General features: G+C 38.1%; 1 protein-coding gene across 11 annotated transcripts in view; it reads right to left on the bottom strand.

Moving 5' to 3' along the window:
- Positions 1–17,177, bottom strand: part of HNRNPC (heterogeneous nuclear ribonucleoprotein C) — a 53,724-nt gene that overhangs the window by 15,909 nt on the left and 20,638 nt on the right. For 8 of the 11 annotated variants that reach the window (XM_028095124.2, XM_028095121.2, XM_028095125.2 and 5 more), the window contains 3 exons: positions 11,092–11,369; positions 5,402–5,516; positions 4,763–4,810 (listed from right to left, as the gene is read on the bottom strand). In XM_028095124.2, coding sequence (XP_027950925.1) covers positions 4,763–4,810; positions 5,402–5,516; positions 11,092–11,332 — 404 coding nt within the window. In that variant the 5' untranslated portion in view covers positions 11,333–11,369. Of the gene's footprint in view, positions 1–4,762; positions 4,811–5,401; positions 5,517–11,091; positions 11,370–13,019; positions 13,039–17,177 lie in introns of those variants that run through there. The other 3 variants (XM_028095132.2, XM_088024683.1, XM_088024681.1) reach the window with 2 other exon arrangements.

Below are 17,177 nucleotides of genomic sequence, written 5' to 3'. Positions count from 1 at the left end.
AACATTGTTAATTACATACTTCCTGGTTTCTAAAGTGTTTCTCCTTATACAACACCCAATGCTTCCTGCATTCTTAAAATTTGTTGAAAATCAGGCTAATGATAAAATGCATAATGCCTTTATGAAGTATTCTGCTCTTTCCCACACCCCCTCATGTTCCCTCATCCCTACAGGGAAAAAAAAAAAGAAAACAGAACCTGAACATGCCTGCAAATCTATCCAGCAGGTCAGAGAAAATACAGGTGGCAGAGAAACATGCTAAAATATAACCCACAGGGCGCGTGGGTGGCTCAGTTGGTTGGGCGACTGCCTTTGGCTCAGGTCATGATCCTGGAGTCCCGGGATCGAGTCCCGCATCGGGCACCCTGCTCGGCGGGGAGTCTGCTTCTCCCTCTGACCCTCCCCCCTCTCCTGTGCGCTCTCTCTCGCTCTCTCAAATAAATAAAATCTTTATAAAATAAATAAATAAAATATAACCCACAATATCAAGTCTGTGGAAAGCAGATGAGATTAAGAAATATTAAGTATAAATGGTACTGGAATTTTGTTTATAAAAGCAGTCTTTATCTTTTACTACTGTGCACTATTCTCTTTTTTGGGGGATGAGGGGAGAGAGGAAGAGAGAAAATCTTAAGCCGGCATCACGCCCAGTGTGAAGCCGAAGGAGGGGCTCAATCTCCCAACCCTGAGATCAGTTCCTGAGCTGAAATCAAGAGTCAGATGCTTAACTCTCAATCTGTTCTTTTACATATATGTAAATTGAGATGTTTTAGAAGACAGAGTTAAAAATAAAATAAAAAGGTGTCTAGAAAACAAACACTAACCATTGTTCATTTCACTATGCATTAGTTGGTTAAGACTATTGTCACACATAAAGAACAAGTTATGCTACAGATGTTAGTTTTCTGGGAAGAGCACTGGTGGGGTATCCATAGTCCCCTAATTTTACTAAGTGCCAACAAAATTATATATGCCAGTGTTAATAGGATTAATAAAACTAATTCAGAAGTATAACTTTCAGCAAATTTAGCATATAAGAAATCTTGATAATAAACAGGAATGAATCCTCATGGTCTTCACTGATTGGTTGTTAATAGTTACAATATTTCTGTGTTGTTACATTTATAATGCAATTTTTAATTTTTTTTTTTTTTTAAGATTCTATTAGAGAGAGAGAGAGAGAGAGAAAGCCCAAGTAGGGGAGAAAGGGTAGAAACCCAATGTGAAGCTTGATCCCAGGACCCGGGGATCATGACCTGAGCTGAAAGCAGACACAACCCACTGAGCCACCAGATGCCCTTAAAATACAATTTATCTTTCAGGTTTCCTTTAGTCTTCATAGCCACTCTATTAATAAGCATTATTTCCATTTTAGGGATAAGAAAATTGTGATTACATATGACTTTGGTCATAAACTTCTTTGCTAAATATCAAGTCTTTAGATTCTTCAACTGTTCTTTCCTAGGCTATCAGCTGCCTCTCTACCATTAAGAATAAGTAGAACTCAAAATCAGAGAAAGCTAGGTAACAAAGAAATGATCTGGGGCACCTGGGTGACTCAGTCGGTTAAGTGTCTTACTTTGGCTCAGGTCATGATCTGGGTCCTGGGATGGAACCAGTCATTAGACTGCATCAGGTTTTATGCTCAGCAGGGAGTCTGCTTCTCCCTCTCCCCCAGCTCATTCAGCCTAATAAAATCTTAAAAAACAAAACAAAAAAACCCCCCAAAACCTAAAGAAATGCCATGTATGTCTTGAAACATTTATGTGAATTTTGTGTTTTTAAGGGTATGCCTAAAGAAATTAGGTAGACACTGATTTACCCCCTTTACATAGGAAGACCCAGAGCTTTCAGCTCATCTCAGAGCCGATTTTCCATTCTCCTTTATTTTATATTTTTTTGGCTTTTTTTAAAGATTTTATTTATTTGATAAAGAGAGTGAGAGAGCACAAGCAGGGGGAACAGTAGAGGGAGAGGGAGAAGCAGGCTCCCCGCTAAGCAGGGAGCCCAACGCGGGGCTTGATCCCAGGACCCTAAGATCATGACCTGAGCCAAAGGCAGACGCCCAACCATCTGAGCCACCCAGGTGCCCCTCCCATTCTGCTTTAATAAAGAATCCAACAGTTGATTTAGGATCATTATGTTAGCAACAAAGACAGTAACAAAAGTCTTAACCTTGCAAACTATCTTCAGAATGACTTCTGAAGAAACTAATTTTCCTGACTAGTTCTTTTTTTGACTAAACAGGTTTATTTTCCCATCACAGACCTTAGTAATACACTTGAATCGGCTCTTTACCAGGTATTGCCTGGTTGCTCGATTAGTTATCAGAAGTCTTTTTCTACTGGCTGAGATTAGAATGGAAGGAGAAAGACATTACTTTTCACCAACCCTATATAAAATCAAGCAATACATCAGACTAACTAAAGTTATTCTCTTGCCTCTTGAAAAACTCAAGAGCGAGGCCAATAGTGGCACTGCCACCAACTTTTAGCATCAAATAGCAGTGGCAAGGTATTTCTGCAAACATCTAAATTTCTTCTCTATTCTGTTTACAGCTCTTTTCAATTAACCCTTCGAAAGTCCTCACTCAAAACAATCTTTTCCTAACTTACTTATAGTGGGATGATGGTAGGGACGGTCCAAAGTTTTGCTGCCTCAACAAGACAACTAAAAGTAAAACTTTAGATGGCTATTCTCATGAAAAAGGATTGTACATGTTAAAATTCTCTATACACTCAATTTAAAACGGGAAACAGGAGTTTGTGTGACAGTCTATGGTATACCCCCAATATTTGTATTATATATACATATATATCAATGTATTAGAATTTTTCTAAAGGGAGCCATGGACAAAGATATAGGCTAAGAATTACAGAAATAAAACTACTTCCTCATACCTTCTTACTCTTGACTCTGACCTCAAATTTCTTCAAAAAAAAAATATATATAAAGATAGCAGGAAGGGAAGAATGAAGGGGGGGGAATCGGAGGGGGAGACGAACCATGAGACTATACACTTGAGAAACAAACTGAGGGTTCTAGAGGGGCCGGGGATGGGGGGATGGGTTAGCCTGGTGATGGGTATTAAAGAGGGCACGTACTGCATGGAGCACTGGGTGTTATACACAAACAATGAATCATGGAACAAATGGAACACTACATCAAAAACTAATGATGTAATGTATGGTGATGAACATAATAAAAAAATACATACATACATATATATACATATATACACCAATACTCAAGAATCTACCTATACCATGTATACCAGAATCCCTACAGGTGTAGTTGGGCATGAGTATTTTTTAAGCAGAGTGTGTGTAAAGGGCAGCTGCTTCAGATTAATTTAGTAGGTCTCAGTGCCTTCAAATCACTCACCCAATGATCACATTTTCAGTAGCAAAGAGATGCCCAGATCTGTTCTCATTTTATATTTTAATATTTTCAAAGTATGAGAATCACCATAGTTTTCAAGATACGTATTCAAACATAAATAGACACAAAAATGTTAAGAAATCTCTAAGGACAAATGAAATAACCATTCTGATGATGCATGAAGAATACTCAAATCATACAACCTTAATATGGCATTTAAAGATCTTAACAATCCAAGCCCAAACTATTTTTCCAGTCTTATTTTTTTGACCTATTAATGACTAGCTTGTTGCAGTCCGTATCTCTCTCAAACACAAAAACTATACATGTTCAGGCCTTACTCAGTGTTTACTGACTGACTTGATTCCATTACCCAACTCCCTTGGCATGACTAATCAACTCAGTTCCAAAAGTTCTAGTAATTCTTATATATATTAACATCATACTTATGATTGGAATACTGAAAACCTAAGATGAAAAATAGCAAAGGAAAATTCATACCAGATCAAGCTCAATGTAGGAGTATGCTCCATATACCTCCATATAATGCATAATTAAAAAAGCAGGAAACCAAATAAACTTAGTATCTCCTTAATGTTCATGAGGACTAACGTTAACAGAATGCCGTAGTATTTTTTGTGTATTATGTCATTCCCCAATACCTAATTCCTGTATCGTCACATCTAAATCTCTAATTCGTAACTGTCCATAATGTATCCCTATCCACACATCTTCCAATTTTATTTCTCAAGTCTCTTCAACAAATACTAATGTTCTTCTGAAGGTGCGCGCGCACACACACACACAGAAATTAACCATTGTTCCTACCACCTTGGCTTTTAGAATGGTGTCAACCACCACCCCCAATCTACAGGTCTTCAACACTTTATATAACCCCTAAAGCAATTTATATTGTTAATTCATTTATGTATGCTTACTGTATCCTATCTTCTATTAGTTGGTTTGCTCAAGGGAGACTTACGCATCTTTTTTTAAGTAGTTTTGCCATAATGCCCTACAATGCAAAGCCAAATGGCAAGTGTGCACTAAGGAAATAATGAAGAGAACATGGAAATGCTAATTAAGTCCTATTTTGTCATTTGGCAAGTCTGGCACACACACTCAAATATAATACTGGACATGTTCCCATATGCCCTGACAATACATAAACTTATTCTTTGAAATCAACAGAAATGTCACCCTAGTATACCCCAGACAATTTGTAGGAAGGTATTTTTCATTTTGTTTATCAAGAGGGTACTTTGACAACATGTTTGTTGTTTGTAGTTACTACCGAGAGAATGCTCATTACAAAACAGAAAAATAAATGGTTCTTACTAAATGGCTGTTTACCAGAATAGACAAAACAACTTTAACATACCTGTCATAATAATCTCGTTGAAAGTCATAGTCCAAGTCAAAAGAGGAGCTGAAAAATAAATACCGAAGAGGATTAATTTGGAGCTGTTGATGTAAATTCACAATAGCAGATGGGAAAAACAAAAACAAAAAACCATGCAAAACCAACCATAACAGATCTAGAGATTAGCATGGAATAATCCTCAATCATTCAAGCAACAAATCACTAAAATTCCAATCATCTTAGAAGCCACTGGACATGCAGCAGCTAATTTTGCAAATTTAGCCACAAATCTACAATTTCAACATAAAACATAATAGCTAATATAAGAACACTAAAAAATACAATAGTAAACCAAACATTCTTATGCTACCCTCCCTCCCTTTCATAGTTCCCAGCTACTTATACAAACTAAACAACTCTCGAAAGATTTCATTGTATGTTAAAAATAGCAAACTGCAGTAAGTAAAAAATCTCAGGGAATTCTAGTAATTCTCTGGGAAATGGGCGAAAAAGGAGGCATACTAATACAAAATTAATAAAGCATCATTTTTACACAGATAAAACATATTACAGTTAACCCTCCCCACATCCAGAAAACAGATAGAGAAGATGCCCACTGATGGACACAATGCAGTTATAAATAATAAAGTTCCGGACCTGAGTAGAGGGGACGGAGAAGGGTGTTCTGGTACTGACCCGTACATCTCCGCTGCAGATCGTTTCACACCTGCTTTTCCTCGGTTCACTTTTGGCTCTGCAGCCAGATTAATATCTGAAAAAACAAAAAAGACAGAAACTTATTAATGACAACTCTGTTGGGGCAGGGGTAGGCTAGGATCTTAAACTACAGTATTTAAATGTGTACATAGTATATAAATCAACGAAGGCGAAGGCTGAACACTGTATCTCATCTTTCCTTATGTAAGGCTAGGACTTTGTACTTCAATACTTTGTCCTCTGTACCATAACATAAGAAGTACTCATTATATATAAGACAGACACAGACACACACACACACACACACACACTCTCATATATAAGACATGATGACATTTGTCTTTGGAATCTTCTACCCTCAGCTCCCGCTAAAATGAAACTATTAAGAGCATATATTAGGAATCAATGAAATGCCTCAGAGATAATAAAATATACAGCAATTCACGAATTATTAATACCCTCAAATTATCCCCAAAGGTGAATTTTCTCCTTACAAACAGGATCAGCTGTAAAAGTTGAATAAAAATAGTTAATAAATACTATTTTGGAGGGGGGCGCGCCTGGGTGACTCAGTCGTTGAGCATCTGCCTTCGGCTCAGGTCATGATCCTGGGGTCCTGGGAACGAGCCCCGCATGGGGCTCCCTGTCCGCCAGGAGCCTGCTTCTCCCTCTGCTGCTCCCCCTGCTTGTGTTCCCTCCCTCGCTGTCTCTTGTCAAATAAAATCTTTGAAAAGGAAAAAAAAAAATTTGTAGACTTCATTGGAAAAAAAAATACTACTCAGGGCGCCCAGGTGCCTCCGTCGTTAAGCAGCTGCCTTCAGCTCAGGTCATGATCCAGAGTCCTGGGATCGAGCCCCACATCGGGCTCCCTGCTCAACGGGAAGCCTGCTTCTCCCTTTCCCACTCTCCCTGCTTGTGTTCCCTCTCTCGCTGTGTCTCTGTCAAATAAATAAAAATACTATTCAGTGAATTGCTGAACCTTTACATAGACATTTTGTGTGTGCACTTGTGTGTCTGCATGCACACGTACGCACACACACACACACCAAGGGAGACTTAAGGGAACAAAAGAAAAGTCCTGGTTTCCATAAACAACTGTTATTAACTATTCCAACATGGCCAGCTATAACCCTGCCACCCACTGCCTACCAAACAAAAGAATTCATGATCTGTTTCTTATTCTAACAAAAATCCGTTGGTCAAAAACCAGCTCTCCAAAACTTAGTTCATCAAATGACCAACTGAAAAACAGATTTTTAGGACACTATTTGAACACCATTACATTTATGAAGAATCTGCAGAGTTCTTGGTTCACTAAACTCATTTCCAATTTTTAGCATCCAACGTTAACAACCTTGCCTTTACAGTTGACTTTTTTATTTTAAGTAGGCTCCAGGCATAGTGTCCCCCAGCCCTACCCCCAGCTGGCCCACCCTCTTAAAAAAGAACCTCAACTCTAAAAATGCAATTAGTAATCTTAATTTTAGTAAAACATAAACAAAAAGGCATAGTTATTTTCAAACTGTGGTACTAAGCACACAAAATTTTTTCTTAAAAAAAAAAAGCACTTCCTATTCTGCCTGAAAACTAGAGAGAAGCAATTAAAATTGAATGATAAAACACTCCTGATGTACAGTGGCTTTTATATAATTCCCATTATTTCAGTAATTGGCAAGTCAAGACTTAGGTCAAGAAATATATCAAATCACCTAGAATATCCTGCGGTGCCAGAAAGCAAGGATGCAATGAAATTGTAAGACTAAGGTCTCAAGGACACAGGTTACACTGGCCACAGATGAAATATTTTGAGCTGTAAAACAGGGTATGGAATGTACTACAACACACCAATTTAAATTATTAGAGGTATTAATATTATGGGGGCACCTGTCTGGCTCAGTCAGTACAGCATGTGACTCTGATCTAGGGGTTTTGAGTTCAAGCCCCATGACGGGAAAGAGCTTATAGAACTTACTATAAAAAAAAAAAAAAAAAAAAAAAAGGCTAGGCAACCCCCTCAGGTCCTTTCCCTCCTTGGGAGCTTTGTAGTATCACTTTGCTATGGCTCAATAAACCTTTGCTGCCCACCCCCCCACCCCCGGCTAAAAACTTTCCATAATGAATGCTATTTCAGAAAAAGCAAATATTAAGGAGTTGTTCATTTTAGAAGAGTTATGCAGAAGGAAATCAGAAATCCACTCTACTGCAACCCCTAATGAAATACCTAATCAATGATCATCAATGGATGATCACCATTAAGGTGAAAAATTGATGGGAAACTTTATCACAGATGGATCAAGATCGAAAACCTGAATCCAGGGGCGACTGGGTGGCTCAGTTGGTTAAGCGACTGCCTTCGGCTCAGGTCATGATCCTGGAGTCCCGGGATGGAGTCCTGGGATCGAGTCCCGCATCGGGCTCCCTGCTCGGCGGGGAATCCGCTTCTCCCTCTGACCCTCCCCCCTCTCATGTGCGCTCTCTCTCTCATTCTCGCTCTCCCAAATAGATAAAATCTTTAAAAAAAAAAAAAAGAAAAGAAAACCTGAATCCAAATTATCCTTAACATCACTAAAAACGGGCAACCATGTTAGGTTGTAATCATGTTAGGTATGATACAATATAAAATGCATTAACATTATCCATTGTAATTGAGTCAAGCCTCTAGATCTGCACAGTCCAATATAGTAAGCAGCTGCTAGTCACAAGTCTGAATTCAGATGCATTTTAAGTATACATGTTTGTATTTCTACTGGACAGCACTGCTCTAGATCTAGCATTATTACACAAAACAGATAGAGAAAAATTAAATGACACCACGAAGAATCAAGTCAGTACACAGTATGGAAGACACTGAGGCTTTCTTCAACAAATTAAATGTCACAAATTTTTTAAACAAGAAAGGAAGGGATGGGGAAACTCAGATTTAAAAGACACAGGGGCAATTAATCAAACGCATGTGGACACAGATTGGATCTTGATTTAAAAAAGTTTGAGACAATAAAGGAATCTAAATATGGATTAAATATTTGACAGTATTAAGGAATTACTGTGAGGTTTTTTTAATACGTGGTAAGAGCAGTGTGGTTTGCATTTTGTTAAACGTTCTTATCTGGTTGGATATATGCTGATGTCTTAAAATTACTCTAAAAAAAAAAAGCCAATAGAAACAAAAGATGAAAACAAATTAAATACTAGTTTATCTGTTAAACTAGGTGAGATGTGGGGTGCCTGGGTGGCTCAGTCGTTAAGCGTCTGCCTTCGGCTCAGGTCATGATCCCAGGGTCCTGGGATGGAGCCCCGCATTGGGCTCCCTGCTCAGTGGGAAACCTGCTTCTTCCTCTCCCACTCTCCCTGCTTGTGTTCCCCCTCTCGCTGTGTAAAATCTTTTTTTTTCCGCTGTGTAAAATCTTAAAAAAAAAATAAACTAGGTGAGATGTACTTACACACATTCATTAAATTCTTCTACCTTTGTTAGTAAATTTCCATGACAGTTTTAAAAAAAACCAAGTATCAGAAAAACCCGTCTTCATTTTATGATGCAAAACTCCTGTTTTAGTTCATTTTCGCTGCAGCCATTTTACAGATGCCATTTTATACATGTGTTTTCCTGTACTTCGGATATAGGACTAATGGGTATGAAAATTTCTTATGTATTCTCAATTACAACTATTCTATGTATCTTCAATGTCCAGGATTACAAGGCTAACTTCTAATATTTTTCCTTCCCAATCTAGTATGGTTAGGATTTTTAAAAACAGTATTTAAGAAGTGTTTACAAATTACACAAAACTTTTATTCTAGGCTGAAAGAGCTCTTCATGAAAGAGCCACTGAGAAACCATAATCAAACGTTCAAAATAGTATAAAAAGTGAGGGGCGCCTGGGTGGCTCAGCCAGTTAAGCATCCACCAACTGTTGGTTTTGGCTCAGGTTATGATCTCAGGGTTATGAGATGGAGCCCCGTAAGGCATCGTGCTCCGTCCTCAGGGGGGAGTCTGCTTCAGATTTTCCCCCTTTCCCTCTCGAAAATAAAATAAAGAGGGAGCCTGGGGAACTCAAGTTAAGTGTCTGCCTTCGACTCAGGTCATGATTCCAGGGTCCTGGAATGGAGACCCACATCTGGCTCCCTTCTCAGCGGGAAGCCTGCTTCTCCCTCTTCCCGTGCTCCCCCTGCTTGTGCTGTCAAATAAAATAAAAAAATCTTAAAAACAAAACAAAATAAAATCTTAGAAGAGCTGCTCCTGCTATGAAGAATAATGCTGTTTACTACAAGAATGGAGCTGTCACTTATTAAAAAAAAAAACTGTTGAAACGTTACAGTAACTCATGTTATGTAAGAAGTATTTATTAAATGCTACAAACATTATGAAATGCTCAAGTTTTGTGTAGTCCTGTTAGGAAACACCAACATGGAAACACTTAAGGGGACAAAAATCCACTGCAACCTGAAGAGAGGAAGCCAGGTAGAAAATAAAACATTCAAGGTGGAATTAAACTTGAACATTATGCATTAAAAAAAAACAAATACAAACTCCTGAATATGCTGAAAACAAAATGAAAATTTAAATAAGCCACCACAAGAATAATCAGAAAACTCTCAATTAAAAAAAGTCTCAATTATGAATTGCTATAAACTTTATAAATCTATAGTAATTTTGTTTAACTGCTAAGCAATACCTTATCAATAATGGAACTAGCCATTCTTTGGCACTCAAGATGTCTGTGTGCTTATTCCCTCTTATTCGTAAAAAGCAAAAAGAAATAGACTTTTGTCTTACAAACCTTTCAGCTTCTCTAATATTCACACCCAGGAAAATATAAGCTATATAAAATTAACTATGATTCTGACAGCAAATCAGAACTGATTTGCAACTGATACGTAGGTAGAAGACTATTCAAGGAGATGAAATTCTACCATCAGGAACATACTTATGTTAGCTCTAAGTCTTATGTAATGAGATCTTTTAAAGATTAGAATATAAACATCTGAGCAGAGATCAGATCTCATCTTTCAAACATTTGAACATGGTAGATCAGGAGACCCCTTATTGGGGAAACTAACAGCTAAAACAAAACCAGTTTGTACTGCTAATGCTAAAACATATGCAACAGTTAAGTAGCTTTCATTGAGTGTAACATGCTAAACTTTTATTAGAAGCTTCTCACGAATCATCCTAATTAATCCAAATTCTTGGTAACACCGAAGTACTATTACCTCAGGTTAAGAACAGAAATAGACTTACGTACTCTACCTCCATTTTAAGATGAGAAGGCTCAGCCAAATTATGTAGACTGCCTAACACAGAGTTGTGCCAAGCAATCTGACTCCACAGCCCATGAGTGACTAAGCTATATTGTCTCTGCCATTTTACTGTCAGCGGGAGGACAGCTATTTAGGGAGCAACTGTACCTGATGTAGTATTATCATTCCTATCCTCCTGACCTTACTCAAGACCAGCAACTCGTTATCCAGTTTCTGCTACACAAAAAGGAATAAAATCCTTATTTAGCCAATTATACCTATAACCTAACATTTTTTTACTTAGCTAAATGGAGAGAGAGAAAAACAAGCATGAGCAGGACAACCTTGTATCTCAATTAACAGTCAATGAAGAAATTCAACCCAGATCTTACCTAAAACCTGGCCAGCAATCATTCTGCCATCCTCTCCTGCCACAGCAGCCCGGGCATTTCTCTCATTAACATACTGAACGAAGGCAAAGCCCTTATGGACAGAGCAACCAACAATTTTGCCGTATTTTGAGAAGATTGCCTCCACATCAGATTTCTTGACCACAAGAGTATTGAGATTCCCAATGAATACACGGGAGTTCATGGAGCGAGGATCTGTCTTGTTGGTAACATTGCTGGCCATTTTCTTTGATGATAAGGTTCCTCACAAGGCCGAAAAACTAGAAGGAAAAAAAATGCATTCAGGTGGGGAAAAAAAGATAAAATCAAAATACTCGATAAAACTTTCTACTCTTTATTTTGAACCACTGTGACTGACTAGAGTGTCAGTCAACATATAAAGGGCTCTCACAGCAGCAAGTACATTACTATTTTAGAGAGAGAGCTCCTGAATATATGCATCCTTATACAAATGCAGCTCCATCTTCCCTAGTCTATTCCAGCAGTGCTAGACTACCATTTCACGGGCCAGTGGGTGGGGAAGACTACTAGCAACACAATTAAGGACATTATTCATTTCAAGTGAGCCCTCTCTGTTCTAAAGTCCTCAAGCAATTTAGAACCCCTTAAGCTCTCCACCACCTTTTCATTGTATTTTTAACCTTCCCTGTCATACTAACCTAACCATTCTCTGCCATATATCAAGAATTCCACCTTCTTACACATTGCTATTATTAAAATGAGGCTCACCTATTCCAAATTCTGCCCACAAACCATTCTTTAGCTCAATTTGTTCTACAGACACTCTCCCCCCTTCAAGTATAAACTTTATTATACTAAGGCAATATATACACCCAAATCATTCACTCTGGAAATATTTATTTCTGGTACATTGATTTATAATATGCCAGAGATACCTTAAGTAACAATACCATCATATTACAGAATGCAATGACTCTTGACCTACTTTTTATGTGATAATCTACAAAATACAGCTAGGTATTTGTTAATACTAGATGGTGATGATGATAAAACTAGCAGGTAAAACACTGCATGAATCAAAGAGGACCAGGAGAACTAAGAAGAGTACAACTTTCCTCAGACTGTTTCAAAACAAAAAATCATTTTCTATGTATATGAAGGTTCAGTCATAATTACGTGAAGATTCATGATACTATCATCTTTTAGGTCTTTTTCAAGTGGAAACATTTTGACATTCTTTGAGTTTTATCTGCTGCTCCTTCCCACTCCAACTACCAAAACTAAACAGGGTTTAAGATAGGCCCGCATTCTTAAGATTTATTTCCCATTCATCCCTTTGACACTCAAATCAGATACCAGTGTCTAGTATGTTATCTTTCCAATCCCCAAAAGAATGACAAAGTAGTTCATGGATTATGTAAAAATATCTTCTATATACATATATATGTGAGAAAAGAGGTAGCATAACATCATTTATACAGATACTTATATTCTGATCCTTAAAACACCTACTCATTTCACAACTAGTACCTAGATTTTTTAAAGCTGTTAACAACTGCTTTTCCCTCCTAGCCTTTCTAAAATTCAAGTAATTGTCTTTACTTGATTTTGGTTTCTGAATTATAGCTTTATAAACAATAGTTAATTTTTTTAGACTAAGCAATAAAAATTTACCAAACAGTAGCACAGAGTCACCAACACTCTTTCAACTCTAAGTATGAGTCCCAGAAAGCATCTTTAGAATGCCAAAAAAAAAAAAAATGTAGTGAAAGGCCTAACTGGTTTCAAATATTACTTGCTGGTTACTAAGGTATACTATTATTTTAAGTGGGGAGAACTTAAGCCAGTTTTCTATGAATATTTTCACCAAAAATAAACATATATTCTACATATTACAGTAAATAATAGTAAGTATAGGAAAAATCTTCCTAGGATGAATTAGCAATTACCTTAGGGGAAAAAGGATGGTTCTACATGACATCAGGAAACTGAACAAGAGTGTAAAACACCAGACAATAACGTCCTCTTCAAATATACTCCTTGGAACCACAGAACGGAAATTGATTTAGATGACTATTTTCTCACTTTTTACAAAGATGGTACATAGCTAGTACCAATCTAGAAGTAGACAATTCATTACATATGAAGAATGCCTTAGGATAGTAAGGATTAATACCCATGGAACTCCATTTGGAAAGGCTGGTAAAGAAACATCCAGATACACAAGTAAAAAGGTGCTAACAATGGTTGCCATCTCTGAATTTAAGTACATAATTTAATCTGTTTTCTCCAATTCTATGTGGTTACTAAATTTGCTACAGGAATCATGAATTGTTAACAGAAAAATAATACTGACCTCAACCTCAAAAGCTTGGCTGAAGTCAATGGAATAGCTTTCAATGCCCATACTTAATCTAAGGATTTAATCACGATCTGAGCAACAGTAAAAACAAGTGCCCACAAAGGTCCATTAATCCTGCTCCAAGGAACACATCTTCTAAAGAATTACTACAAATTTAAACTTTTCCCTGAACATTTATTATCTGTTAAGTACTAGGTACCAAGGCTACCTCAGAGGAAAAATAGGGAGAGACAGGAGTCCTCTGAGTTTACACACTAATGATACCACTGTTAAAAGTTTTATTGAAGAGGGAACATATTTCCCAAATTTTACAAATAACCAAACGAGCCTAGGTCACATTTCACCCTACCTCTGATCATTAAGGTACCTTACCCATGAAATCTCTGCTGGGGGGGGGAGGTGTAAAATGGTCAGTATCCTAAATGCAAAGAAACTATTGTGGGCCGGGGAAACCCCTCGGTTTCCTAGAAGAAAATAGCAACAGCAAAGCAGTTTTTGAACCTTTCTGAATCCCCACCTAAAAGCAACTAGATAGTAAGCTTGAGTGTCAAGGAACCCCAATGGTACTCGTAAAAACATCCTAAGATGCCAGAGCAGCTTAGTCTCTAAAATCTCAAAACTCAGAACCCCATGTGCAGCATTCCATTCTTAAAACCTTTCCAACCCCCAAAAGTTAATTATTCTAACTTAATCACTTTAATTTTACTTGTGAGGGAGCAAGCGCATGAGCAGGGGGAGGGGCTGAGCAGGGAGAGAGATGAGGAACTCGATTCCAGGACCCTGAGATCATGACCTGAGCCCAAGCCAGACACTTAACTGACTGAGCCACCCAGGCACCCCTTTTATGGCTCCTTTTAGGTAAGTTTCCCTTCCATCCCTTTAAATTCGAATTTATTCTTTGAAGAATACAGGGTACTTGACCTGAAGTTTCCCAGTCTGGATTTTCCACAATTTCATACTCTTAGTACAATTCCACATATTCTGTTTTTTCCTGTAATTGGAATCTGGGGCCAAAGACTTGATCAGATCCACGTGTGAATCTTCTGGAAGACTATATAAATGACGGGCGCCTGGGTGGCTCAGGTGGTTGGGCGTCTGCCTTCGGCTCAGGTCATGATCCCGGGGTCATGGGATCGAGCCCCGCATCGGGCTCCTGGCTCAGCAAGGAGCCTGCTTCTCCCTCTGCCTCTCTCCCTGCTCACGCTTTCTCTTTGTATCTGTGTCTCAAATGAATAAATAAAATCTTAAAAAAAAAACAAACTATATAAATGACATTGTCTTTTTGTGGTTATTAATGCTTAAATTGTACATCTTAAATATTATAGTATCTTAGGTTTATCTCTAATCTATTACTTAGAACAAGTTTCTCTTGCATGTTGGTTAACAGTTTGCCTGTGCCCTCTATTATTTCTAGAGTCGGTTCTAAGTTGGTTTTGCTGGGTATAAAATTTAGCATTGCATTTTCTTTCTTTAAATATGTTATTATTCTATTTACTTCCAAACTGTTAAAGTGCCTGTCACAGGGTCATTCCAAATTGTAAACCTTGCTGGCAAAATTGTTTTTACAGGCTTTAGTAGTTTACAGGGTTTTTACTTTATGCTCAACGGAGAGTCTTTTCTCCCTCTCTCCCTCTGCCTCTCCCCCTGCTCGAGCTCTCTCAAATAAATCTTTAAAAAAATTTACAAGTAGGGGCGCCTGGGTGGCTCAGTTGGTTGAGCGACTGCCTTCGGCTCAGGTCATGATCCTGGAGTCCCAGGATCGAGTCCCACATCAGGCTTCCTGCTCAGCAGGGAGTCTGCTTCTCCCTCCGACTCTCTTCCCTCTTGTGCTTTCTATCTCTCATTCTCTCTCAAATAAATAAAATCTTAAAAAAAATTTACAAGTAAAAAAAAAAAATAAAAGTTTCAGAAGAAAACGGGTTAACTTTTGCTTTTTACCTTACCTCTGTAGTGTATTACAGTCTACATGCATTTTTAATTTTTAACAACCTGGTATTCTAATTACCAACAATTGTAGTCTTTAGAATAATCTGCTAATCACTTTAGGGGCACCTGGTTTCCTCAGTCAGAACATGTGATTCTTAATCTCAGGGTTGTAAGAGATTACCATATAAAAAAATAAACTGCTAATCACTTAATGTGGGAATTACGATTAAATGTTTAGTCAAAGGGTGCCTGGGTGGCTCAGATGGTTGAGTGTCTGACTCTTGGTTTCAGCTTGAGTCATGATCTTGGGGTTGTGGGATTTAGTCCCTCGTTGGAGTCTGTGCTTGGTGGGGAGTATGCTTGGGATTCTCTTCCCATCTCCCTGTGCCCGCCCCCACACCGTGTGCATGCATAATCAAGCTGTCTCTAAAATAGATAAATAAATCTTTAAATAAATGTTTAAGGCAAAAGCAGTATTACACTTGTTCAATAACAGGAGACATATACAAACTATTCACATAAAAATCATACTTAGCAAGACTCTGCTTTTGGTTAATCCTTATCACCTACAGTTCTTCAGTAAGTCCAGTTCCTCAAACCAGTTTATGAATTCCACCACCAGAAGTTTCTGGCACGTTCTAAACACTCAATATTTCCTCACAGACAAAATTAGTCCAGTCATATCCTTTTAAGTTTTCTCAGAGAAAACATTTTTTCAAGTTTTTTTTAAAGATTTTATTTATTTGACAGAGACATAGTGAGAGAGGAAACACAAGCAGGGGGAGTGGGAGAGGGAGAAGCAGGCTTCCTGCAGAGCAGAGTCCAATGTGGGCGAGCCCCAGGACTCTGGGATCATGACCGGAGCCGAAGGCAGACGCTTAACAACTGAGCCACCCAGGTGCCCCCATTATTTCAAGTTTTAATGTTAATTCCAGTTAGTTAATATTAGTTCCAGGTGTTAACAGAAAAATCATTTTTTAAGGACGTTTACGTATTATGTACGTAAGTAATCTCTACACCCAATGTGGGACCTGAACTCATCCCAGAGATCAAGAGTTGTCTTTTCTTCCAACTGAGCCAGCCAGATGCCCTAAATTTTAAGTCAAATTCATTCTTCTTGTACACAGAATAAAAAGTCTCTTTCCTAAAATTGCTTTCAATAAAGAGAAAAATCAAGAGAGTAGATTTCCGGGGCACCTGGGTGGCTCAGTTGGTTAAGCTTCAGACTCTTAATTTCAGCTCAGGTTATGATCTCAGGGTCGTGGGATCCAACATTTGGGCTCCACGCTGGGTGTCCGTCTGCTTAAAATTGTCTCCCTCTCTCACTGCCCCTCCCCAACTCATTGTCTCTCTCTAAAAAGAAAAAAAAAAAGAGGGTATATTTCTGAAATGATTATCTTCCTGGATACTGTGCATCTGTTTAATTCACTACCGATGATTAAGTGGATCTGGTTTCCAAGCAAAGCAGAATTTAAACACAATAAAATACAATGGAATGAAATGAACATTTTCCTAATGGTTATTTGGGTAGTAGCACTCAAAACTGTAGTCCATGGGTGCATATGAATACAGGTGTTTGTATACTATGTATTTTACATTTACATATACACGTATTTTCATCCCATTTTTTTTAAACATGGGGCATGAACTCATGACCCTGACATCAAGACCTGAACTGAGCTCAATAGATGCTTAACTGACTGTGCCACCCAGGTGCCCCTCATCCCATGATTTTTATTATCAAAGAATCACTAAGGCATGTCTTATCTCGTGGGGAGTCTGCTTCTCCCTCTCCCTCTGCTCCCTTTTGTTCTCTCTC

The sequence above is a fragment of the Eumetopias jubatus genome, unplaced genomic scaffold, assembly GCF_037043125.1.
Source record: "Eumetopias jubatus isolate StellerSeaLion01/CBP00866 unplaced genomic scaffold, mEumJub1_p1.0 scaffold_7, whole genome shotgun sequence".
Lineage (NCBI taxonomy): Eukaryota > Metazoa > Chordata > Mammalia > Carnivora > Otariidae > Eumetopias > Eumetopias jubatus.
The sequence above is the reverse complement of the archived record's forward strand: the minus strand, read 5'-3'. Positions and strand labels throughout refer to the sequence as shown.